Source organism: Chiloscyllium punctatum, chromosome 30 (genome assembly GCF_047496795.1).
Source record: "Chiloscyllium punctatum isolate Juve2018m chromosome 30, sChiPun1.3, whole genome shotgun sequence".
Taxonomy (NCBI): Eukaryota; Metazoa; Chordata; class Chondrichthyes; order Orectolobiformes; family Hemiscylliidae; genus Chiloscyllium; species Chiloscyllium punctatum.
The window spans coordinates 42,309,357-42,336,956 of NC_092768.1; the positions used below are offsets into that span (position 1 = coordinate 42,309,357).

The window sequence follows — 27,600 nt, forward strand, 5'->3', positions numbered from 1 at the left end:
GATATTTCGGACAAAAGGTCCTGATGAAGGGCTTTTGCCCGAAACGTCGATTTTCCTGTTCCTCAGATGCTGCCTGACCTGCTGTGCTTTTCCAGCACCACTCTAACCTTGCTAGTGCGAACTGTTGCAATTCCACACACGTGGCATTCAGGAGAGAAGGGGCGAGTAATCAAGGCACAAAATGAGTGACCTTGACAAATGAATAAACATGACCTAACTGTACAGTTATACATCAACGATGATGACTATACCCTTGGGCTGTAGCTTCTACCACCATAGTCAGCCACTCATCAGGTTCCCCACTCCCGTGCACTGTTCAATCTTCTTGCATAGGAATGCTTCTGTTCATCGGCCCTGATGCTGTACTGAACTCAGAATCTGTGGGCTATCATTGAGAAAACTGCTTGTTCTTGTGAAGTTACATAGTGACTGCTGTTGCTTGACAAAAGTTAGTGAAAATAGCAAGAATATAATATTAAAAATACAAAACAGCCTTAAAATTAAAACATAATTTAGTTATTTTATTATTGACTAGTGGCATGGATTACAATTAAGCAGAATATATTAGATTGATTGATTAATATATTTTGATTATTTGACATTTACAAAGAACTAAACAACAGTCTAATTGTGAATGAATATCACTGGAGTACTAAGTTGTAGCTTCACAAGGTTGGAACTTCAGTTTGAGACATGCCTTCAGCCTATCCTTGCATGTCCTATTGCACTCATCACTGTGCTTGTGAACTAACAGATTGTGGTCAAATACAATTGCAGATGCTGATGGGCCACAGTGCCTCAAATATGTTCACAGTTGAGTTCCTAGATTTTTACTGAATCTTTAGTCGTAGTGTCATAGAACATGAAGGCTAGGTCTGTGCAGTTGTCACCACCAATACTTTATGAACCCATATATCTGCAACAATCAGATGGTGAGATTAAGTAAGTTTTGTTCCTTATTTGTTGCCTCACACTTGCGACAGTCCCAGTCTCAGTGCAGAAATGTCCTTCACTACATGGCCAGTATGGATATGTAGTGGCACTACTAAGCTACTGTTGCTGATTGACATGGGAATCCCTCATCCAGAGTGCATTCTGTATTCTTGCCAATCAAGTAGTATCCAACATAGAAATGTACTGATTCAGCAGCTACTGGAGGGCCAAAGAGAGTAATGGAAGGTTTCTATGCTTGTTTTAGACTTCATCCTGAGAGACAACAGGGCTGTGAAGACAATGTTGAGAACTCATCCTCTGGACTATATACCAATATACTTCCACCCCTCCTGTCTGTGATATAGGACATACCCAAGCTGTTTTCTCAATGATAGCACACAGGTTCTGATTGGGTTTTTAGAACATTACAGCACAGTACAGGCCCTTCGGCCCTCAATGTTTGCTGGGATATTGGCTGTAGATGATGACATTGTGAATACAACAAGTTGTTTCTTGCTGAGGCTGTAGGACTATTTAACATGAAATGTGGCACAAGGTCTCATTTGTTAGTGTGAATTTCACAAATTCTTCAGGTCTAGCTGTGGCACTGCCTTTTCTGGTGTCTTGAGGGATGCTGCGCAGCCTGTATATTTCGATCCATTTTAACCAAGTCCAGAAATATTTTAACAGTTAAATGCTTTTAAGATTGTGGTGGGTCTGAAGTCACATACCAGATTGAGTAAAGACCACAGAATTCCACTCCCCCCTCCAACCCCAATTAAAGCATTTGTGAATGAGAAGCAAAAAAACATCTAATTTTATTTCTATTTTTAACAATAGTCTGGGAATCCCCGAGTCAGCAACCCCAATGCAATATTTCATATTTAAATTCCCCAACTGCCAGAGTTGGATAGAATCGGAGATTCATACAGTACACAAGAAATTTCAGTCAAAAACCTTGACTTTATAAAGAAAAGTTATTTCCTGTGCAGTACGATAAAACTTTAGAAGTAAGCCACATCTACAACTCTTGCACAATCAGAATTGTGTTTTCAAAAAATAGATTTCTGATTTGTAATATTCTCTTCTCGAAGAATATTGGTTTATCCCCAAGCAAAATCTTTGCACTTGCTCATACTAACGAAGGCCCCCTGATCATCTTGTATTCCCAGATTACAGTGATGTAGATCTTTACTTTATCATAGAATCATAAAATCTCAAGAGTGGAAACAGGTCATTTGGCCCAACAAGTCCACACCAAACCCTCCGAAGAGTAACCCACACAGACACATTCCTCTACCCTATTACTCTACGTTTATCTCTGACTAATGCACCTAGCTTACACATCCCGGAACACTATGGGCAATTTAGCATGGCCAATTCACCTAACTTACATATCTTTGGATTGTGGGAGGATATCAGAGCACCCAGAGGAAACCCACACAGACACGGGGAGAATGTGCAAACTCCACACCAACAGTCACCCAAAGCTGGAATCTATCCTGTGTCTCTGCACTCTAAGGCAGCATTACTAACCACTGAGCCACATGCCACTTGGTAATTTATATGATTACCAACGTCTGCCTGTGTGTAAAAGATGCAGTTTCCTCACACTGACTGTCATTACTTCATCTCATTACACAGAGGCCAGATTCACAAAGTAGCAGAGGTTCTGCCAGGGGAATGACCAGGACTGAGTTGGGAAGTTCTGACCAGGGAGTTCCCTTGGTTGGGAAGCTGACGTGAGGAGCCAAGAAGTGAAATTGGAACAACTTCATGCTACACAGTAACACACACTCCAGTCAGTGAGTACACTCCAAATGGTCAGGACAAAAACACTTTCCAACGCAGGCTCTCATCCCCCACTATTCATCATCAAATTCCTTTTTCCTGGCGCTGTTCCTAAATGTGCCTCAATCGTTACTTGTAATATGTGGAATATTCAGCTAGCAGTGGTCACATTCTCCCCAGAATTTGAGACAATCTGTAAGTTACATCTACAGTTCTAAATGACGCAATTTAAGAGGAGCATTATCGCTTGTTCCAGGATAGAATAAAGGAAAGAGTTTTTCGGTGAACATGTCAGTGAAAGTATAGAGAAGGGACATATCTTCAGCATTGTAAAAGATCACCTGTCCTCCCTCATAGTCTAGGTAAACACCAATCATCCTGGGATTCACATTCGGAGTCAGTTGGGCAAATGGACAATCGTTAGCTCTATACTCATTGCCACCGGTAAGCCACACGGTCCAGTAACCGTATTCTGGCCCGAGGTGGAAGCTTCCCTTCCTACTGGATGACTCTTCAGCCACACCCAGTGTCCACTCAGTCTTATCCTCCACTTCCACCTCCCAGTAGTGTTTCCCTGATGTGAATCCCTGTGATCCCATGACAAATGGAACGGTGCCGAATCTCTCCGGATTGTTAGGAAGCATGAATGTGCTGTTTCCGGCTCTCACACTGGTCAGGTCCTTTGACAGGATGAGGTTACGATGTACGGTGTTTGGATCCAGGGTCAGTGAGGCTGGAACTGGCAAAATAAAATAAACATTATGTTCAATATTTTACTGAGGAACATGGACACAATATTCATAATTTCGGAATCAGAAAGTCTTACAGAGTAGATCCAGTATACAGTAATGTTAGGACGTCTATATTACGCCACAAGAGCCCCGACACAAAGCCAAACATTTTTTCCTTAATCAACATGTTCAGATGTGACACACCTCTGAAGTGGTGTGACTTGAACCTGCACCTCCTGACTCAGAAGCAGAGACAGTACCACTGTGTGACAGAAGCCCCTTTACAGAGCAAGGCTTTAATGCAAACTTCTCTCCACCAATTCTGAAGCTGTCCTGGTTTCCCCTTAAAGGGACCTGCACAGGGCTCTCGTGGCACGGTCTCCTATCTTCTAATGGATCGGTAAAACCAGCATGGACTTCTGAAAGGACTGTCATGCTTCATGGTTCTAATCAAATGTTTTGAAGAGGTAAAGTAATGGATAGGAAATGTCAATGGATGCTCTTTATATCAACTTCCAAAAGGCATTCTATAAAAGAACTCACAAACAAAAATTGAAGCTCATGGTACTGATGACAAATTGGCAGAGCACAAGATGCAGAGAGTCAAGACAAAGGAGAAGGAATCTAAATTAGGAATTATGACAAGTGCTGTCCTCGAAGGGGCCTCAATTATGAACCATCTTCATTCCCAACTTTGATAAAGCAATAGAAAATCATAATTCCAATCTTGCTGATGATACAAAGCTGGGTAGCATTATAAGCAATGCAGATGAAAGAGTAAAGCGATAAAAGATACTGACAGACAGAGTAAGTGGACAGAGCTCTGACAATCAGACGCCAATGTTGGAGACTAGGAGATAATTCACTTTTGGCATAAAATGATAGAACAGGGTACTTCCTAAGTGTTTAAGAGCTCTCAGCATGGAGGTGTAACGTTATCTGAAGATCCAGATGTCAGGGATTATTAAAATGTCATGAGCAGGTGGGGAAATTCATTAAAAGAGTGATGGAATGTCAGGCTTTATATCGAGAAGACAAGAAAGCAAGGGAGAACAAGTTATGCTTCAGCAATACAAAATATTCATCATAGCGGATTAAAAACAAGGTACTGTGGGTGATTGAAATCTGAAATAAAAACAGAGAGGGCAGCAGAAGCTCAGCAGCTCAGGCAGTGTCTTCTTTAGACTTTCAAAGCAGTGTCTTCACAGACCCGGAAGTCTGTTCCCCTGCCCACAGATGCTGAGTTTCCCTAGACACACTACACCCAGAGCTCTGCAGGCAATCTGAGCCCTGGCTGGAGCACAGTGTAGATTCACCAGAATGGATACCTGGACTGCAACTGGTAATAATAGGAAGCGAGGTTAGAAAACCTGTGGTTCTTTGTCCATTGGTTTGGGTCAAGGAGGGATTTGATCCAGTTTTCCAAGCAGTTTCTGATTATTTTGTGGCCTTGGGAAACAAATTGGACGAGGGCCTGAAGCTAAACAATAAAATTAGTGTGATTACTGCGAACCGGTGGTGGCCACGTCCAGCTGAATCAAAGAGCCCCTAGAGCACAGAAGCAGGCTATTCAGCCCATCGAGTCCACACCGACTCTTGCAGAGCACCAGCTTGTACTCAATGGATCAGATTGCCTCGTTCTGTGTTGTAACTGTTCGGTACTGGGAGGCCGGGTGCAGTAAATAGGGAGAAACTACGATAACAAATGTGATTACTGTCAGCTAGATTCTCAGACACGATCGTCAAAGTAAAAAAGTTGCGTAAACCGGACAGTAACATTTCCCTGACGCATATTCAAATAGCTGCCAATTTGTGTCTCTACGCAGCCTCATTCCATTTCATGGAGGTACAGGGTCCAGGAAGATCACAACACAGACGGTAAATCCTCAAGAAATGTGAAAGGTCATATTTCCTATGCTTTAACAAAGCCTTGAGACAAGTAGGTGTAGGTTAGCTCACCAAGCTGGTGGGTGGGCATACAGACGTTTCATCACCACAGAATTTAGAACATAAAAGTGAAATACAGGCCCTTCGGCCCTCGATGTTGCGCCGACCTGTGGAACCAATCTTTCCTATACTATTCCATTCTTGTCCATATTCCTATCCAATGACCATTGAAATGCCCTTAAAGTTGATGAGTCTACTGCTGTTGCAGTCGGTGCTTTCCATGCCCCTATTACTCTCTGAGTAAAGAGCCTACCTCTGACATCTGTCCAATATCAATTTAAAGCTCTGTCCCCTCACACTAGCCATCACCATCTGAGGAAAAAGGCGCTCACTGTCCGCCCTATCTAACCCTCTGATCATCTTATATGTCGCAATGAAGTCACCTCTCAAACTTCTTCTAACAAAAAACAGCCACAAGTCCCTCAGCCTTTCCTCAGAAACCTTCCCTCCATACCAGGCAACATCCCAGTAAATCTCCTCTGAACCCTTTCCAAAGCTTCCACATCCTTCCTATAATGCGGTGACCAGAACTGTACGCAATACTCTAAGCACCAGAGTTTTGTACACCTGCAGCATGACATCACGGTCCTGAAACTCAATCTCTCTAACCAATAAAAGCTAACACACCATATGCCTTCTTAACATCCCCATCAACCTCGGTGGCAACTTTCAGGGATCTATGTACCTGGACACAGATCTCTCTGCTCAACTGCACTGCCAAGAATCTTCCCATTAGCCCAGTACTCTCTATTCCTGTTACTCCTTCCAAAGTGAATCACCTCACACTTTTCCACATTAAACTCCATTTGCCACATCACAGCCCAGGCTGCAGCTTATCTATATCTCTCTATAACCTGCAACATCCTTCGTCACTATCCACAAATCCACCGACCTTAGTGTCATCCACAAATTTATCAAACGCCTTACTGAAATCCAGATACACCACATCAAACGCTTTACCCACATCCACCTGTTTAGTCACCATCTCAAAGACCTCAATAAGGTTTGTGAGGCACGACCTACCCTTCACAAACCGTGTTGACGATCCCTAATCAACTTATTCCTCTCTAGATGATTATAAAATCCTATCTCTTATAATCCTTTCCAACACTGTACCCACAACCGAAGTAAAGCTCACTGGTCTTTAATTTCCAGCGTTGTCTCTACTCCCCTTCTTGAACAAGGGAGCAACATTTGCTATCCTCCCAGTCTTCTGGCACTATTCCTGTAGACAATGACTGCATAAAGATCAAAGCCAAAGGCTCGGCAGTCTCCTCCCTGGCCTCCCAGAGAATCCCAGGATAAATCCCATCCGGTCCAGCGGACTTACCTATTTTTCCAGAATTGCTAACACCTTCATTTATGCACCGCAATCCCATCTAGTTCAAAGTTTGTGAGAAGATTTGTAGCTCGGGTGCTCGTTGTTGTGGTTCTGTTCACTGAGCTGGGAATTTGTGTTGCAGACGTTTCGTCCTCTGTCTAGGTGACATCCTCAGTGCTTGGGAGCCTCCTGTGAAGCGTGAAGTGAAGTGGTCAAACCACTACAATTGCCGGAGGAAAGATCACAGAAGTGCTTCACAGGAGGCTCCCAAGCACTGAGGATGTCACCTAGACAGAGGACGAAACGTCTGCAACACAAATTCCCAGCTCGGCGAACAGAACCACAACAATCCCATCTAGTATTGTAGCCTGTATCTCAGTATTCTACTTGACCACATTGTCTTTTTCCCATGTGAATACGGATGAAAAGTTTTCATTTCGTGCTTCCCCTATCTCCTTGGCCTCCACGCACAACTTCCCACCACTATGCCTGATTGCCCTAATCTTACTCTAGTCATCCTTTTATTCCTGATACAGCTGTAGAAAGCCTTAGGGTTCTCCTTGATCCTACCTGCCAATGACTTCTCATGTCCCCTCCTGGCTCTTCTTAGCTCTCTCTTTAGGTCTTTCCTGGCTAACTTGTAACTCTCAAGTGCTCTAACTGAGCCTTCATGTCTCATCCTAACATAGGCCTTTGACAAGAGCTTCAACTTGCTCAGTAAACCACGGCTCCCTCACTCGACAACTTCCTTCCTGCCTGACCAGTATATATTTATTAAGGATGCTCAGTAGCTAGTCCTTGAATAAGCTCCACATTTCACATAGGTAACATCATCACTGCCACTTCCACGTAGTGTTGTTGTTCTACTCAACTTAATATTTCTATGTCCCGATCTGTTAAGGTGATTAGGCAAGCTAACCAACAACCACATTCACAACCTGAACTACAAATGTTCACAAGAACATTGCGACAAGTGTCTGAAAGTCAATTATTGAAAACCAGACTTTGGACTCAGTCACATCTAACCATGAAATAGGCCCCAAACCATTCCTGCCCTCCTGTTAGAGCTTTCAGGAGTAAAATTAGGAAATACTTTCACACAAATGGTACGTGTGTTGGAAGTTTGAAATTCATTTCTGCGAAAAGCAGACTTATTCCTCATTTTAAAATTGAGGCTGGCAATTTATGTTTAACCTTAAGGGATACAGGGAGATGGGACAAGCATGTAGTGAGATGCAAGGTCAGCCACAATCATTGCGAATGGGTGAACAGGCTTGAGGCGAAACAGGCTTCCTCCGGTTGTTAGCCTCACCATTCGGATTCTGAGGTCAGACAGGAACATAATCCACCAGGGCTCCCAAGTCTGATCACTGTCCAGTCAGTCACAGAGGCAAGTGCGAGTGTCTAATTATCAAGTAAGATAGTTCTGAGGAGGGGTCACTCAACCTGAAACACTAACTGATTTCTCTCCAAAGGTGCTGCCAGAGCTCCTGAGCTTTTACAGTAATTTCTATTTTTGGTTCTGATTTACAGCCTCCACAGTACTTTCAGTTTTTATCCAGTAAGATGGTTCCATGACTCCTGCATGCCTGTGTCACATTAAAAAAAATGGTCTCTCTTGAGTGAGATCATAAAGACTGCTGCCCCCTGCTGTTCTGAACTTAACAACAGGCAGCAGTTACAGGAGAGTGGAGAAGAGAAGAGAAGAGCCAGCTTTCCAAAGAGAGGACGCAATACTGTGGGGTTTCTTACCTGGAGAGATCATCTGTTTCATCTCCTTCCACACGGTGTAAAGCAATGGGCCTTGGAATTCTATGTACTTCCCTCTTGGAAATGTCAGTATTTCTTCATCTTCACTGCACTGTGAATCATCCTCTTCATCATCTCCTTCCTCCCCTTCATCCAAGTACCTGTTAAAATGGAACGGACATAGTCACTTGCTGCTAAATAAAAACTGGGATCACAGAGTAAAACCATGTGTGGGTTTGGATTGGATACTTGCCTTTCTCTCAGTCTTTTCAGTTCCTGCAGAACAGAGAAACAGATACACATTATTATACTTGTGATGCTGTTTAGAATGGGTTTATATATAAATGGTGCTTTTAGATAAACGTAATGGGAAGTAGAGGAAATTTTCACAGATTCCAGGAATGCAATACCACGTCTGTCACCATGCACCAGCTCAGCACCCCCACCCTGTAATAGACCCACTCAACAGGACCTCTTTTGTAGAAGGGTCACTGATCAGATCCATGTATTCCAGGTGCCTATTTATTCAGTGACTCAGAGGCTGCCTCGGGTCTGTGCAGCACTGAACTGCTAGCAATGATGTTACACCTTCTTCAGCAACACAAGAGGAGGTTCCCCCTTTCTGTGTTTGTGTCTTGTTTCCTCTGATCTCCCCCCTACCCCCACTGCCATTATCATTATCATCTTCTGCTTTGAAAGATTTTCAATTGCTGTGCCAAATCACAATGATATCGATACAGGCCACCTCTTCCTGCTTCTCCGCAGTTATACTGCAGCCAGGTGTTGACAGTGCAACAGAATCTCCACAATCCTCACTGGGAAATGGGGATTGGGGGAAGCTATTTGAAGGAAAGTCCACGTTTGATATGTGGGAGGCTTTCAAAGATAGGTTGAAGATAGTGCAGGATAGGCATGTCCCTTTGAAAACCAGGGATAGGAAAGGCAAGATTTGTGGACTGTGGAGAAACTGCGCGACTAACCAAGAGGAAAAGGGAAGTGTACATAAGGTCCAGGCAGCAACAACAGAACAGACTTTGGAGGAATTCAGGGGAGTAGGACCAATCTTAAACAAGGAATCAAGCGGGATAAAAGGAGTCATGAAATAACTTTAGTGAGCAGAATTAAGGAGAATCCCAAAGGCTTTTATTCATATATAAGAAGCAAGAGGGTAACTAGAGAAAGGATTGGTCCACAAAAGGATAACGAAGGAAGGCTGTGTGTTGAACCTGAGAGAATGGGTGAGATTCTCAATGATTACTTTGCATCAGTATTCACTGAGGAGAGGGACATGATGAATATTGAGATTAGAGATAGAAGTTTGTTTACTCTGGAGCACGTTGACGCAAGGAGGTAGGATGTGTTGGGTAGGCTAGAGGATATTAGAGTGGACAAATCCCCAGGACTGGATGGAATCTATCCCAAGTTGCTGAGGGAGGTGAGAGAGGAAATAGCTGGGGCCCTGATAGATATCTTTGTATCATCCTTGATAACAGGTGAGGTGCCAGAGGACTGGAAAGTTGCTAATGTTATCCCCCTGTTCAAGGAGGGTAGTGAGGATATTCCAGTTAACTACAGACCAGTGAGCCTGATGTCAGTGGTGGGAAAGCTGCTGGAGAAGGTACTGAGGGATAGGATCTATTTATATTTGCAAGAGAATGGGCTTATCAGTGATAGGCAACATGGTTTTGTGCGGGGGAAATCATGCTTTACCAACTTAACAGAGCTATTTGAGGAAGTGACCAAGTTGATAAATGAAGGAAAGGCTGCAGATGTCATATACATGGACTTTAGTAAGGCGCTTGATAAGGATCACAATGGTAAACTAATGGAGAAAGTGAAGTCACATGGTGTGCAGGGTGTTCGAGCTAGGTGGATAAAGAACTGGTTAAGCAACAGGAGACAGAGAGTAGTAGTTGAAGGCAGTTTCTCCAAATGGAGAAAGGTGACCAGTGATGTTCCACAGGGGTCAGTGTTGGGGTCACTGTTGTTTGTGATATACATAAATGATCTGGAAGAGGGCAGAGTTGGTCTGATCAGTAAGTTTGCAGAAGATACAAAGATTGATGGGGTAGCAGAAAGCATAGGGGACTGTCAAAGAATACGGGAGGTTATGGATAGACAAGAGAGTTGGGCGGAGAAGTGGCAGAAGGAGTTCAATCCAGACAAATGTGAGGTGATGCATTTTAGGAAGTCTATTTCAAGAGCCAACTATACTGTAAACAGAAGAGCCTTGGGAAAAGTTGAAGAGCAGAGAGATCTGGGAGTTCAGGTCCATTGTACCCTGAAGGTGGCTGTAAAGGTTGATAAAGTGGTCAAGAAGGCATATGGTATGCTTGCCTTCATCAGATGGATTATTGAGTATGAGCTGGCAGGTCACGTTAAAATTGTACAAGACTTTGGTTCAGCCGCATTTAGATTATGGTGTACAGTCCTGGTCACCACATTACCAAAAGGATGTGACACTTTGGAGAGGGTGCAGAGAAGGTTTGCGAGGATGTTGCCTGGTATGGAAGGTGCTAGCTATGAAGAGTGGCTGAGTAGGTGAGGATTGTTTACATTAGAACAAAGAAGATTGAGGGGGGACCTGACTGAGGTCTATAAGATCATGATGGGTTCAGACAGGGTGGAGAGAGATAAGCTTTTTCTCAGGGTGACGGATTCAGTAACGAGAGGTCACGCTGTCAAGGTGAGAGGAGAAAAGTTTAAGAGGGATCCATGTGGAAAGTACTTCACACAGAGGGTGGTGGGCGTTTGGAACACGCTGCCAGCAGAGGTGGTAGAGGCAGATATGGTAGGTTCATTTAAGATGCATCTGGACAGATGCATGAGTAGGTGGGGAGCAGAGGGATACAGATGCTTAGGAATTGGGCAATAGGTTTAGACAGTGGATTTGGATCGACATAGGCTTGGAGGGCCGAACGGCCTGTTCCTGAGCTGTACATTTTCTTTGTTCTTTGCTGATACCTAGTTGTCCTCATTGTGGGGTTTGAGCTTCATTATGAAACATTGCTTACAGCTTGGGGATTGGTTATAAAGGGTCACCTTGAGAAAAGCGATTCCATCTTGCTGCTCAATTTCTAGACGAAGGTTCCCTATCTGCTCATCAAGTGACACAACTTCCTCTTCAATTTCTTTCAGATTTTCCTCCATCAGTCGCAGATCTTCCTCCTTTTGTCTCCTCAGCCCTTCCATTAAACGTTTCTCTTTCTCATCAAGATGTTGACGGATTTTTGCAAACTGGGTGGAGATCTCTTGTTCCAGTGACCCAGAGAGTTCCTAAGATAGTGAGAGAGAGCGTTGGAACAGCAGGTTGCTAAAGGCTCATTGTCTTTAAGGGGAAACAAAAATCATACTCACATCCAGTTCAGAAATCTTCCCCTCCTGCTGTCGCTTTAATTCACTCTTATGTCTCTGTTTATCCTCCATGGAATCCAAGGATGCTTTCAGCTGGTCCTATAAATGGAATCAGATCTCACTATAATCCATTGCAATGTCTGCCATTGTATGACAAAATGTGAGGGCAGCCGTGAGGAGCATGTTACTCATTACATTTATGGGAAACTTCTCTTTATAAAAAGCAGAATGAAAAATCTTCCGTGATTCGGATAGGTTCAAACTAATAACCGGTTGACCAGTAACTATTACATAAAACAGATTAATGGATTGGAAAGGTCAGACATAATTATTTATAACTAACTATGTGCTGGTCTTGGGTGTTAAATGGGGATTCTTGAGCCTCTAAATTGGGCATAGACTAAACCTTTAGCAACAAACACAGAGAATGCCGGAGAAACTCAGCAGATCTGACTCTTCTGCAAAACTGAAAAGGGGTTAGAACATTTTTTAATACATTTGACAGAGGCGGAGGAGAAGCGAGGGGAATAAAGGGCATGGGGACCCAGTGCAAACAACATAAGTGTTATTTATTCATTCACAAGACGAGTGCATTGCTGACAAGGTCAGGGGTCAGTTAAGAGACAACCACGTTGCTGTGGGTCTGGAATCACATGTAGGCCAGGCCAGGTAAGGATGGCAGTTTCCTTCCCTTAAGGACATTAGTGAACAGATAGGTTTTTTCCAACAATGGATTCATGTTTGTCATTGGATCTTATTTCCAGATTTTTATTAAATTCAAAATCTTTTCATCGGTCATGGCAGGATTCAAACCCAGGTCCCCAGGACATTACCTGCATTGCTGGATTAACAGTCCAGCGACATTACCAGCAGGCCATCACCTCCCTGATAACGATTGCAGTGAAAGAGAAAGGAGATGTCAAATTGGCGTAATTTCAGGTGTGAAAGGGAAGCAATGGATCCTTTATACCAACAGCAAACCAAGACAGAAACAAAACAGGGCTATTTGTTATGGGGTTCGGGGGAATGGTGGGAGAGGAAAATGAAAGAGAAATGGATAACAGAAACTGTGAGTGATGTCAAAAGTTCTTGAATTCACATTTGAAACCTAAAAAGGGTGTAAATTGTTTCAGCTGAAAATAAGGTGTTGTTCTTTGAGCTTGTGCTGAACAAATCTTAGTCAAGATTATAAAATCAGGTTAGATTCCAAGACGTTGTTTCCCCTCAATCAAGAACACAAGAGCAGATCTCCAGTTTGAAAAACACCCTTCCACTTCTGCTCTCTGTCTTCTATGACAATCCTGTTCCATATCCATCTTACCAGCTCACCGCAGATCCCCTGTAACTTCACCTTTTGTATCAGCCTGCCGTGAGAGGCCTTGTCAAAGGCCTTGCAAAAGTCCATGTTGACAACATCCACTGCCCTCGTCAATCATCTTGGTCACTTCCTCAGAGAACTCAGTCACCTTTGTGAGCCATGACCTCGCCCACACAACGTCTACACTAATAAGTCCACATTTCTGTAAACGTGAGTAAATCCTATCCCTCGGAATGTTTATTTACCCACCACTAATGTAAGACTCGCTAGACTGTAATTTCCGTGATTATTTCTGTTGCCCTTCTTAAACAAAGGAACAAAATTGGTTGTTCTTCAACCCTCTGGGACTTTGCCTGTGACTAAAGAGTATACAAAGTTTTTGTACAGGTTCCCAACAATTTCCTCCCCCACTTCCCTCGGTATTCTGGGACAGATCTCTCAGGTTGTCTACCTTCATGCTTTTCAAAACACCCAATACCTCCTCCTTTGTTTATATTGACATGCCCTAGAATATCAACATACCCCTCTCTAGACTCACTATCCAGCACATCCTTCTCTTTGTAATTACCGATACAAAGTATTTGTGAAGGACCTCACCAACTTCCTCGGGCTCCACTCTTTTAGCCCTCTTAACTCCTTGTTTAAATTCTTTCCTGCTTCCTTTATATTCCTAGAGTGCTCTGGCTGACTTCATATCTCTAAATCTTACACCCGCCTCCTTTTTTTTTGAGGAAGCTCACAATTTCTGTCATCATCCAAGGTTCCCAAATCTTGCCATCCTTATTCTTCATTTTTAAAGGAACGTGCTGGTCCTGAACTCTAATCAACTGGCCTTTTCAAGATACCCACATGCCAGATGTGGACTTACCCTCAAACAGCCTCCCTCAATCTACATTCCCCAATTCCTGGCTAATATTTCTATAGTTAGCCTTCCCCCCAATTCGGTACTTATACCTGAGAACTACCTTGTCCTTATTCATAGATAACTTAAAACTTACAGAATTATGGTCACTGATCACAAATGCTCCTCCACAGAAACTTCAGTCATTTGGCCAGGTTCATCCCCCAGTACTAAGTCTAGTGTGGCCCCTTCCCGAGTTGGGCTGTTGACATATTGCTTTAATAAACCCTCCTGAATCGAAAGAACAGCACCCCCCAGTCATCCAAGCCTCTGGCAATGAGGCAATCCCCAGTCAAAATAGGAAAAAAACTGTTGGTTTTACATTTCTCTCTAACCTGTCCATACATCTGTTCCTCTATCACCCACTGGCTATTGGGAAGCCTGTCATGCAGTACCACCATAGTGACTGCACCCTTCCTATTCCTGAGCTCTAACCAGAAGGCCTCACTGGATGAACCTTCCAAGATGTCCTCCCTCTGTACAGCTAAAATATTCGCTCGAAATTCCCCGTCTTTTACATCCCCTCAATCTTTTTTTTTTATTTCAAAATATACTTTATTCATGTAAATAAATCTTTGGTACTTGTACAATTTTCCATGTCGTTCATAGTTATATACATTGCATGTCTTAACATTACAAAGAACAAATTGAATTAATCGAATTCACAGTTATCCTATTAAGTCACCTTTATTAACTATCCAGTCTCTTGGTATTTGGCTGTGGCTTCAGCGGAACCCACCTACTGAGTGGGTGCCCTGTTATATGAAAGCAAATGAAACTTCTTTAACCCCCAGTTTATGGAGTTACCATTGTCCATTTGACTGTCCTGTCTCTGGGGTGGCTGTCTACATCCCCAAGGTAAGCACGAACTGCTGGACCTTCGCTGGGCTGAGGTAGCTATCCAGCTCCTCACTGGGGTCATTTACCCGCTCTGGTCATTGAGCCAAGGCAAGGGTCCTCCCTGTCCAGTTCTGTGTCTGACAATGGGACTGTCAGAGGATCACAGCTCTCGGTTGCCTGTAGTTGTGGGGCAGTGGGTACCCCCTGGTTCTCACTGGGTGGAGGCTGGACTTCGAGGGGTCCGTTGTTTCCTGGTTGGGAGGAAATGCCCTCCTTTTTACTGACGGCGCTCTGTCTCTTCTTCTGGTGGTGATGGCCTTCTTTGCGTCCATCTTCCCCCTCCGAAGAGCTGGCCATCCCTCCCTGGTGCAGCTGTCTTTTCCCCCTTTGCTGGGAGGCTTTGGGGGCCTGGCAGGATTTCCTCTTCCTGTTTTTAACAGGTATCCACTCCTCCGCCTGCTTGATTACCTCCTCCTCCATTTCTTCCATCTGCCCGGCTAGAGCTAGGATCAGCTGCTGTGTCTCTCCGCTGGCTGCCGCCTCCTCCACTCCAGCCTGTTCTTCTTTCTGGGTGCCACCAGACTCCGTTTCCCTGCTGTCTGGGTGCACCTTACTGGTCTTTGGGAGTCCACGGGTCACATTGCCACCTCCAGCCATCTGTGCGTAAGTGGGCCCCCCCGTCTTGGGCAGGTCTTATACATGTGGCCCGCCTCTCCGCACAGGTTGCAGCTCTTTTCTTCCTGACAGTCCTTAGTCAAGTGACCCTCCTGTTTGCAGTTCCTGCAGATGGTCACTTTGCAATCCGCCGCCACGTGTCCCGACTTCCCGCAGGTTCGGCACACTTTCGGCTGCCCTGCATATGTCAGGTAGCCTCTGCTCCCTCCAATTGCGAAGCTCGAGGGTGGGTGGAGGATGTTCCCACTATCATCGGCCCTCAGAGTTACTCTGACCTGCCGCTTACTGGTCCAGATCCCAAAGGGGTCGATCACATCAGTGGCTTCTCCCTCAACATGGACGTACCTTCCCAGGAAGGTCAGGACATCAGCCGCTGGAACGTAGGGGTTGTACATATGGATTGTAACAACCCGATTCCTCTGTGCAGGAAGCACACACAATGGGGTCGCTGACAAGATGGAAAACAGCGGCTCCCCTTCCTTCTCCTTGAAGACCTTCAGGAGCTGTTCGCACTGCTTCACGCTTCTGAAGGGCACATCGAAGTAGCCTGCCCCAGGGAAATCCTGCAGGTTTTTTTTTATTTCAAAATATACTTTATTCATGTAAATAAATCTTTGTTACTTGTACAATTTTCCATGTCATTCATAGTTATATACATTGCATTTCTTAACATTACAAAGAACAAATTGAATTAATCAAATTCACAGTTATCCTATTAACAGTTACATTAATTAACTATCCAGTCTCTTGGTATTTGGCTGTGGCTTCAGCGGAACCCACCTACTGAGTGGGTGCCCTGCAAATGAAACTTCTTTAACCCCCAGCTTATGGGGTTACCATTGTCCATATGACTGTCCTGTCTCTGGGGTGGCTGTCTACATCCCCAAGGTAAGCACGAACTGCTGGACCTTCGCTGGGCTGAGGTAGCTATCCAGCTCCTCACTGGGGTCATTTACCCGCTCTGGTGTCATTGAGCCAGGGCAAGGGTCCTCACTGTCCAGTTCTGTGTCTGACAGTGGGACTGTCAGAGGATCGCAGCTCTCGGTTGCCTGTAGTTGTGGGGCAGTGGGTACCTCCTGGTTCTCACTGGGTGGAGGGTGGACTTCGGGGGGTCCGTTGTTTCCTGGTTGAGAGGAAATGCCCTCCTCTTTACCGACGGCGCTCTGTCTCTTCTTCTGGTGGTGATGACCTTCTGTGCGTCCATCTTCCCCCTCCGAAGAGCTGGCCGTCCCTCCCTCGTGCAGCTGTCTTTTCCCCCTTTGCTGGGAGGCTTTGGGGGCCTGGCAAGATTTCCTCTTCCTGTTTTTAACAGGTATCCACTCCTCCGCCTGCTTGATTACCTCCTCCTCCTCCATTTCTTCCATCTGCCCATCTAGAGCTAGGATCAGCTGCTGTGTCTCTCCGCTGGCTGCCGCCTCCTCCACTCCAGCCTGTTCTTCTTTCTGGGTGCTACCAGACTCCGTTTCCCTGCTGTCTGGGTGGACCTTACTGGTCTTTGGGGGTCCACGGCTCACATTGCCACCTCCAGCCATCTGTGCGTAAGTGGGGCCCCCCCGTCTTGGGCAGGCCTTGTACATGTGGCCCGCCTCTACGCACAGGTTGCAGCTCTTGTCTTCCTGACAGTCCTTGGTCAAGTGACCCTCCTGTTTGCAGTTCCTGCAGATGGTCACTTTGCAATCCACCGCCACGTGTCCCGACTTCCCGCAGGTTCGGCACACTTTCGGCTGCCCTGCATATGTCAGGTAGCCTCTGCTCCCTCCGATTGCGAAGCTCGAGGGTGGGTGGAGGATGTTCCCACTGTCATCGGCCCTCAGAGTTACCCTGAACTGCCGCTTACTGGTCCAGATCCCAAAGGGGTCGATCACATCAGTGGCTTCTCCCTCAACTTGGACATACCTTCCCAGGAAGGTCAGGACATCAGCCGCTGGAACATAGGGGTTGTACATATGGATTGTAACAACCCGATTCCTCTGTGCAGGAAGCACACACAATGGGGTCGCTGACAAGATGGAAAACAGTGGCTTCCCTTCCTTCTCCTTGAAGACCTTCAGGAGCTGTTCACACTGCTTCACGCTTCTGAAGGTCACATCGAAGTAGCCTGCCCCAGGGAAATCCTGCAGGCAGTACACTTTTTTTTATTTCAAAAATATACTTTATTCATAAATGATTTGATGGTCTGTACATTGGATCATGCCATACATATGTCCATATTTACAAACACAGATTCGACTTTATTCTTGTCCTTTACAATCCTGTGCATTTTTTCAATCTTGTATATATACATATATTTGGCTGAGGCATCAGCAGAGCCCAAAAAAACGTCTGTATGGGCCCCCTGTTCTTCTTTCGGCAGGCCGATCTTACACAGTGGTCTTTCCCCACCGCGCCTTGGCGGCAGCTGCCCCAAGCTTCAGCGCGTCCCTCAACACGTAGTCTTGGACCTTGGAATGTGCCAGTCTGCAACACTCGGTCGGGGTCAACTCCTTCAGCTGGAAGATCAACAGGTTTCGGACCGCCCAGAGAGCGTCCTTCACCGAGTTGATGATCCTCCAGGCGCAGTTAATGTTCGTCTCGGTGTGAGTCCCGGGGAACAGGCCGTAGAGCACGGAGTCCCGCGTCACGGCGCTGCTCGGGACGAACCTCGACAAGCACCACTGCATTCCTCTCCAGACTTCCTCTGCATAGGCACATTCCAGAAGGAGGTGTGTGACAGTCTCGTCCCCCCCGCAGCCACTTCGAGGGCAGCGTGCGGTGCGGCAGAGAGTCCGGGCGTGCATAAAGGATCTCACAGGCAGAGCCCTTCTCACCACCAGCCAAGCCACGTCTTGGTGCTTGTTGGAAAGTTCTGGCGATGAGGCATTCTGCCAAATGGCTTTGACAGTCTGCTCAGGGAACCGCTCGACAGGATCCGCCCTCTCCTTTTCCCGAAGGGTCTCAAGGACGCTACGTGCTGACCACTTCCTGATGGACTTGTGGTCAAAGGTGTTTTTCCTCATAAGTTTCTCCACGAAGGACAGGTGATACGGAACGGTCCAACTACTCGGAGCGTTCCGCGGCAGCGAGGCCAGGCCCATCCTTCGCAACACCGGGGACAGGTAGAACCTCAGTACGTAATGACACTTGGTGTTTGCGTACCGGGGATCCACGCACAGCTTGATGCAGCCACACACAAAGGTGGCCATCAGGGTGAGGGTGGCATTGGGCGTGTTTTTTCCCCCATTGCACCGGTCTTTGTACATAGAGTCTCTTCGGACCCGGTCCATCTTTGATCTCCAAATGAATTGGAAGATGGCCCGGGTGACTGCGGCGGCACAGGTCCTGGGGATAGGCCAGACCTGTGCCACATATAGCAATACTGAGAGTACCTCACACCTGATGACCAGGTTTTTTCCCGCGATGGAGAGCGACCGTTGCCCCCATCTGCCTAGTTTCTGTCTCATCTTCCTGATCCGCTCCTCCCAGGTCTTGGCGCACGCCCCAGCCCCCCCGAACCAAATACCCAGCACCTTCAGGTGGTCAGTCCTGACGGTGAAGGGGATAGAGGATTGGTCGGCCCAGTTCCCGAAGAGCATGGCCTCGCTCTTGCCTCGGTTTACCTTGGCCCCCGAGGCCCGTTCGAACTGGTCGCAGATGCACACGAGTCTGTGCACGGACAGCGGATCCGAGCAGAAAACAGCGACGTCATCCATGTACAGGGAGGCCTTAACCTGCAGGCCCCCGCTGCCAGGAATAGTCACCCCTCTCAGGCTCGCATCCTTCCTGATGGATTCGGCAAATGGCTCTATGCAACACACAAACAAGGCGGGTGAGAGGGGGCATCCCTGCCTGACTCCAGATCTTACAGGGAAGCTATCTGATTCCCACCCATTGATTGAGACTGCACTGACAATGTTGGTGTAGAGCAGTCTGATCCAATTTCCGATTCCCTCCCCAAAGCCCATTTTGGAGAGGACATCCCTCATATATGTATGCGATATCCTGTCAAAGGCTTTCTCCTGGTCCAGGCTGATGAGGCAGGTGTCCACCCCCCTGTCCTGCACGTAGGCGATCGTATCCCTGAGGAGTGCGAGACTCTCAGAGATCTTCCTGCCCGGTACAGCACAGGTTTGGTCCGGGTGGATCACCGATCCCAGAGCAGACCTGACCCGGTTGGCGATGACCTTTGACAGGATTTTGTAGTCTGCATTTAACAGTGAGATCGGTCTCCAATTTCTAATTTCCTCCCTCTCCCCCTTCCGCTTGTAGACGAGGGTGATGATGCCTTTCCTCATGGATTCACTCATGGTACCTGCCCGGAGCATACTGACATACACCTCCAGCAGGTCCTGGCCGATCAAGTCCCAAAGAGCGGAATAAACCTCGACCGGTAAGCCGTCGCTTCCGGGAGTTTTATTCTTTTCGAAGGACTCGAGGGCCTTGGTCAGTTCATCCAGAGATAGCGGCTGGTCCAGCCTCTCTCGTGTTCCGTCATCTAGGACCTCCGTGATAGAGGACAGGAACGACTGGGAGGCCGCGCTGTCGGTCGGCTTCGAGTCATACAGGCTGGCGTAGAAGGATTTGCTGATCCTCATGACGTCAGCCTGAGATGACGTTACCGAGCCATCTTCTTTCTTCAGGCTGCTGAGCACGGAGCTCTCTTTGTGCACCTTCTGGAAGAAGAAACGTGAGCACGTCTCGTCCTGCTTCACGCTTCTGAAGGTCACATCGAAGTAGCCTGCCCCAGGGAAATCCTGCAGGGAGTACACTTTTTTTTTAATTTCAAAAATATACTTTATTCATAAAATGATTTGATGGTCTGTACATTTGGTCATGCCATACATATGTCAACATTTATATGCCAGGTAAATCACACCTGAAACATCTAAGTCTCGAAACATTAAGTAACCAGACTTGTCCCTCTCTCAACCAAGTCTCTGTCATAGCTAACAACATCACAGTTATATGTATTAATCTAAGCTGCCTGACCTGTCATACTCTGAATTAAAACTGGTATACCTCAGACCTCAAGTCCTTGCATGTTCAGTAACCTCTCCCTGTCTGTTCTTCCTCTTATCCTTAGGCTGGAACTCCTCCTCATTGATGTCACTTGCTAACGCACTGCTCTAGTTCCTAAACCCCTGCCATACTCATTTAACCCCTCCTGACTGGTGTGAACTAACTAGCACAGAATATAAAGACAGACAGTAAAAGTTTCTATAAATATATAAAATGAAGAAGAGTGGCTAAAGTAAATGTTGGTCCTTTAGACAATGAGATGGGGCAGTTAGTTATGGGATATAAATGAAATGGCTGAGGCATTGAACAGGTACTTTACATCGGTCTTCATAGTGGAGGATCCTAATATCATGCCAGTAAGTGACTTAGAGACGAAGGTAGGTGAGGACCTGGAAACAATGACTATTACAGAAGAGGTAGTATCAGGTATGCTAATGGAGCTAAGGACAGATAGACCGGATGCGATGCATCCCCGGGTACTAAAAGAGATGGTGGAAGAAATACCTGGTGGACTGGCAGCAATTTTCCAACATTCCAACAAACAAAGGAGGAGGTATTGAGTGTTTTGAAAAGCATGAAGGTAGACAACCTGAGGGATCTGTTCCAGAATACCGAGGGAAGTGGGGGAGGGCACTGTACGAAAACTTTGTATACTCTTTAGTCACAGGCAAGGTCCCAGAGGGTTGGACACTGGGGCAGTCCCAGCAGATTGGAAAATAGAAAATGCGATGCCACTGTTTAAAAAGGGAGGTAGACATAAGATGGGGAATTATACAGCAGTGAGTTTAACCTCTGTAGTGGAGAAGAAGCTTGAGTCTATTACCAAGAAAGAAATAGCAGGGCATCTCAAAAGAAATTACCCTGTTGGGCAGACACAGCATGGGTTCATGAAGGGCAGGTCATGCTTCACATATCTTTCAGAATTCTATGAAGACATTTCAAGCAAGGTGGACAACGGGGACCCAATGGATGTGGTGTACCTAGATTTCCAAAAGGCCTTTGACAAGGTGCCGCACAAGAGGCTGCTGCATAAGATAAGGATGCATGGTGTTAGGGGTAAAGTATTAGCATGGATAGAGGATTGGTTGACTGACAGGAAGCAAAGAGTGAGGATAAATGAGTGCTACTATGGCTGGCAATCAGTAACTCGTGATGTGCCTCAGGGATCGGTGTGGGGACCACAACTATTTACAATTCAGACAAGTGATTTGGAGTTGGAGACCACGTGTAGGGTGTCAAAAGTTTGTTGACACTAAGATGAGTGGCAGAGCTAAGTGTGCAGTGGACTGTGAAACTTTGCAGCGGAACATCGATACATTGAGTGAGTGGGCAAAGATCTGGCAGATGGACTACAATGTTAGTAAATGTGAAGTCATACACTTTGGTAGGAGTAACAGCAAAATAGATTATTACTCGAATGGTAAAAAGTTGCAGCATGCTGCTGTGCAGAGGGACCTGGGTATCCTTGTGCATGAATCACAGAGGGTTGATCACCAGGTAAGACAAGTAATTAGAAAGGCAAATGGAATTCTGTCCTTCATTGTTAAAGGGGTTGAGATTAAAAACAGAGAGGTAATGTTATTACAGCTGTACAGGGTGCTGGTGAGGCCACACCTAGAATACTGTGTACAGATTTGGTCTCCTTACTGGAGAAAGGATGTACTGGCACTGGAGGGGGTACAGAAAAGGTTCATTAGATTGATTCTGGAGTTGAGGGGGTTGGCTTCTGAGGAGAGACTTAGTAGACTGGGATTATATTCATTGGAGTTTGGATGAATGGTGGGGGGGTGGGGGGGGGGTGGGGGGGGGTGGGGGGGGGAGTCTTACAGAAATGTATAAAATTATGAAAGCAATTGATAAAATAGAAATAGATAGGATGTTTCCATGTAGGTGAGACTAGGACAAGAGGGCATGGCCTCAAGGTGAGAGGAAGCAGAATTTAGAACGAAACTGAGAAGGAACTTGTTCACCCAGAGGGTTGTTAATCTATGGAATTCCTTGCCCAGGCAAGTAGTTGACGCTATTTCAGCAATCACTTTTAAAGCTCAGGTCGATAATTTCTAAAAAATAAAGGAATTAAGGGATATGGTCAGTGGAGCGGAGGTCATGAAAAGATCATCCATGATCTTATTGAATGGCGGAGCAGGCTCAAGGGGCCAGACAGCCGACTCCTGCTCCTAGTTCTTCTGTTCTTAAGTTCTGACAAACCTCCCTGCCAGTATATTGATGCCCGTCCAGTTTAGATACAAGCTGTTCCACTTTTGTACAAGTCCAACCTGCCCTGGAAGACATGCCAATAGCCCACACATATGAAGCCCTCCTTCCTACACCAGCTCCTTAGATACACATTTAACTGTTCTATCTTTCTATTTCTCACCTCAGTGACATACGGTACAGATAATAACCCCAAGATGACAACCCCAGGCACCTTGATTTTCTTATTACCTAAATCTGAACTCCCTCTGCAAGACCTCGTCGCTCCTTCTGCCTGAGTCATTTGTACCAATGCGTACCACAATCTCTGGCTGCTCGCTCTTCCTTTTGAGAATGATTTGTGCCCACTCTCACACATCCTTGGCCCTGGCAACAAGGAGGCAACAAGGAGGCAACACATCGTCGTTAGCAAAATTTCAGGACTTTCCCAATGACAAATCCAGTTCACAGGCCTGCTTCCAGTTTCCTGATTCTCTCCTTCCTTCAACAATGGAAAGCATTCTCTTCTTTAATATATGTTGTATAGTATAAGCTTCAACATATCAAACCACCCTGTGCTCTCATCTTGAGTTGCAAAACCAGTTCAACTCCCCAGTCAAATTTTGCAATTGCCTTGTATTTTCCAAAATTCCACTGTCCAACTTCTGACATTATCAACGTGGCTGAGAGAGATCGGATGTGTGTTCACTTCCTATCAGTGCATAGCTATCAGTTCTGCCTTGAATGAATATAACCTTAACTCAAACTGCCCCACACCACAGTAATAATGGAAACACTGAAATGAAGGAAACTTACTTACAGAGTAAACTATCCAGTCACAACAGAATCAGTCTGTAATGAGGAAATTTAAAGATACACTGCAGCTAGAGTTACCAACCCTCCTGGACTGTTGTGGAGACTCCAAGAAAGGAACAATAATCTCCAAAACTCTATAGTGCACAAACCAGGAGGAAAAAAAACGAGTTTTGAACACTTCAAGATGTCAGTGATAGGGAAAAGGGTTGTGTGACTGACAATCAGGTAATGTTCACTTTTCAATTGGTTGGGAAGGTTTGGATGTGGAGGATGGGAACCAATAGCTAGGAGCATGTGGGCAGTGTGTTCACAGACATGTAATTATGGCTGTTCCACAGACAACAGCAATGGCGGAAACACAGCACAGCTGACACTGAAGGAAACTAACTTGAAGCTGCATTAAGATACCAGAAATTATTACTTCCTGTTCAGGGGTTGGGAGGTCATGTTGCAGCTGGGCAGGACATCGGCTAAGCCTCTTTTGGACTACTGTATTCAATTCTGGTCTCTCTGCTACAGGAAAAATGTTGTGAAACTTGAAAGGGTTCATAAAAGGCTTACAAGGATGATGCCAGGGTTGAAGGGTTTGAGTTATAGGGAGAAGCTGAATAGGCTGGGGCTGTTTTCTCTGGAGAGTCAGAGGCTGAGGGGTGACCTTATAGTGGTTTATAAAATCATGAGGGGCATGGACAGGGTAAATGGACAAGGTATTTTCTTCAGGTTAGAGGAATCCAAAACTAGTGGGCATAGGTTTAATGTGAGAAAGGAAAAAGAGATCTGAGAGACAACTTTTATACACAGAGGGTGGTGCATGTATGGAATGAGCTGCCAGAAGAAGTGATGGAGGTTGATGCAATTACAACATTTAAAAGGCATCTGGATGGGCATAAGAAGAGAAAGGGTTCACAGGAATATGGGCCAAATGCTAGCAAATGGGACTAGATTAATTTAATATATCCGGTCGGCATGGACAAGTTGGACCGAAGGGTCTATTTCTGTGCTGTACATCTCTATGACTCGAACAGCAGAATATTTGGAACATCACAATCTAATCATGTACATAAATGATTTGGATTTCAACATAAGAGGTATAATTAGTAAGTTTGCAGATGACACCAGAATTGGAGGTGTAATGGAGAGAGAAGAAGGTTACCTCAGATTACAATGGGACTGTGATCAGATGGGCCAATAGGCTGAGGAGTGGCAGATGGAGTTGAATTTTGATAAATTTGAGGGGCTGCATCTTGGAAAAGCAAATCAGAATGGGGCTTATACACTTAATGGTAAGATCCTAGGGAATATTGATGAAAAAAGAAACCTTGAAGTGCAGGTTCATAGCTTCTTGAAAATAGAGTCGCAGATAGATAAGATAGTGAAGACGGCATTTGGTATGCTTTCCTTTATTGGTCAGAGCATTGAGTATAGAAGTCTGGAGGTCGTATTGTGGTTTGACAGGACACTGGTTAGGCTACTGTTGGAATATTGCATGCAATTCTGGTCTCCTTCCTATCAGAAAGATGTTGTGAAACTTGAAAGAGTTCAGAAAAGATTTAGAAGGATGTTGCCAGGGTTGGATGAATTTTGAGCTATAGGGAAAGGCTGAATAGGCTGGGGCTGCTTTCCCTGGAGCATTGGAGGCTGAGGGGTGACCTTATAGAAGTTTATAAAATCATGAGTGGCATGGATAGGATAAATAGACAGGTCTTTTCAGAACTAGAGGGCATAGGTTCAGGGTGAGAGGGGAAAGATATAAAAGGGGCCTAAGTGGCAACTTTTTCACGCAGAGGGTGATGTGTGTATGGAATGAGCTGCCAGAGGAAGTGGTGGACACTGGTACAATTACAGCATTTAAAAGGCATCTGCTTGGGTATATGAATAGGAAGGGTTTAGAGGGATATGGGCCAAGTGCTGGCAAAATGGACTAGATTAGGACAGGATATCTGGTTGGCATGGACAAGATGGACCGAATGGTCTGATACCGTGCTGTATATCTCTATGACTCTAATCAAGGTGAGTGCGCTTGGCTTCCTAAAAGAGCCACTCCTATTTTATGGTCTTTTCACAAATGATGAATAAATTATCTCGGAGTAGCAGCTTACTGGTAATAATTTTCAGTCCTTGTCATTTGCTGACTAAGGTCCCAAGGTTAGTGACAGAACGAGTCCATATTTGTTCTGAATGCCATGGTATGCGATGGATGTGAGTGCACTGGAGAGACTGCAGATGATTAACAAGAAGGGCTCCAGGGATGAGAAACTTCATTCATGAGGATTGTTCGAAGAAATTGGGACTGATCTCCTTCCAGAGAAGAGGATGGAGAGGAGATTTGATTGAGGTTTTGAAAATCATGAGCGGGTTGGACAGAACAGATTGGGCTAAAATTTCTAAAAGAGAACAAGAACAAGATTTAAAATGATGTTCAAACAAAACAAGGATATGAGTGGAAATAAAGCTTTTCATGGAGCAAGTATAGAATACACTGCCTGAAAATGTCATGTGGGTAGGATAAACTGAGGCCTTCAAGAGGTACTGGGTGATTATTTGGAAAGAAGTGGTGCACAGGCATATGGGGAAAAGGCAGGAGGTGGGGGTAAGGTAGCAGCACCAATGGCCATAATCATACTGCAATTCTGATTTCTCACTGCAGGAGGTCAGCATTGGGCTGAAAGTGAACAAACAGAAGGAATGTGCAAATTTCACCAGGAACTTTAAACTGCCTTAAATACAACCCAGTAAACAATAGAAGATTGGTCCCGGATAACTCTCCTCTCTGCCCCCTACCCCCCCCAACCTTACCTTGTACTTTTGAACCGCCTGCTGTAGTGGCAGGAACCTGTGATCTGAATGGAGGGGGGTACCCACACAACTGGCACAGACCAGAATCTCATCCTCCTCACAGAACAGGATCACCTTCTCCCCGTGTTCCTCACAGACCTGGTGTACACTCTCCCCCTGACCCTCACAGTCAGAGTGACCCTCCGGCAGCTTCAGCTCCAGTAGCCGGGCCTTCCCACAGAGACTAGCCAGCACCCTGTTACTGGTGTAGCTCCTCCGGGAGAGAACGAGCTGACATTGTGGGCAGGACACCGCCTGACGCTGCTTCCCCCAGTATTTCTGGATGCAGCATTTACAGAAGTTGTGCTCACATTGCAACCGCACCGGCTCCACAAACACAGCCAGGCAGAGGGAGCAGGTTAAATCCTCATTCAGGGATAAGATGTGTTTACTGAGGGCCATCTCACCGACTGCTCCTGCTCCTGTCCCTGTCCCTGTCCCTGGCGCTCACTTTACCATCAGTTTCGTTTCTCCCAGTTTGTTGTGAAACTCATTTCCCGGTCAGGCTTCTTAAAGGGACACTGCAAGGGTTTGCCGACCCAAAACGGCAAAGATCTTTCTTTGAATGTGTAAAACACAAATCCGTGAGCCGGAGAGAGATAGTAGATGAAGATAGTAAGGGGAGGGGGGAGGCAGGAATTTGAAGAGCCTTTGATGGGAATGTCGACACAGTTGTACCATGTGGCCACTTCCTAGAATTTGGCAACAAAACCATTTCTACTCTTCACTTGGGGGAAGCTGGTCAAAGTTATTTCCAAAGTAAAGTTAGATTTGATTCACAGTATTAACTGTTTCTCTCTCCACAGTTGTTGCCAGTCCTGTTGAGTTTCTCCGGCGGTTTCTGTTTTTTTTTCAATAAATGCAAAACTCCAACATCTACAATATTGTATTGTAGATACATTAAACGTGGACCTTACTCGTAGGGAGTGAGGAGGTTGCTAACGTTTTGGGGTAAGCCAGGGAAATTTTCCTGGTTTGCTTGTTCTGTTCAGTTTTGGTAGAATGATGTGGGCATCATTGCCTAGGCCAGCATTTTTTGCCAATCCCTAATTTCCTAGAGGGCAGTGTGGAATCAAACCACATTATTGTGGATTTGGAGTTGCATGTACACCAGGCCAAGATGGCACTTTCCTTTCCTAAAGGGCATTATTGAAACAGATGGGTTTTTCCTGATAATGGTCGTCATTAGACTCTTATTATC

General features: G+C 45.6%; 1 protein-coding gene across 1 annotated transcript; it reads right to left on the reverse strand.

The window, feature by feature from the left end:
• Positions 1-542: 542 nt before the first annotated feature.
• On the reverse strand, positions 543-26,993 carry LOC140455442 (zinc-binding protein A33-like). Its single transcript, XM_072550316.1, has 6 exons — positions 26,361-26,993; positions 11,830-11,925; positions 11,515-11,748; positions 8,726-8,748; positions 8,476-8,633; positions 543-3,463 (listed from the first exon to the last, which is right to left on the reverse strand). The coding sequence occupies exons 1-6, from the start codon at positions 26,799-26,801 to the stop codon at positions 2,931-2,933; spliced, it is 1,485 nt and encodes a 494-aa protein (XP_072406417.1). The 5' UTR covers positions 26,802-26,993; the 3' UTR covers positions 543-2,930.
• Between the last annotated feature and the right edge of the window lie 607 nt (positions 26,994-27,600).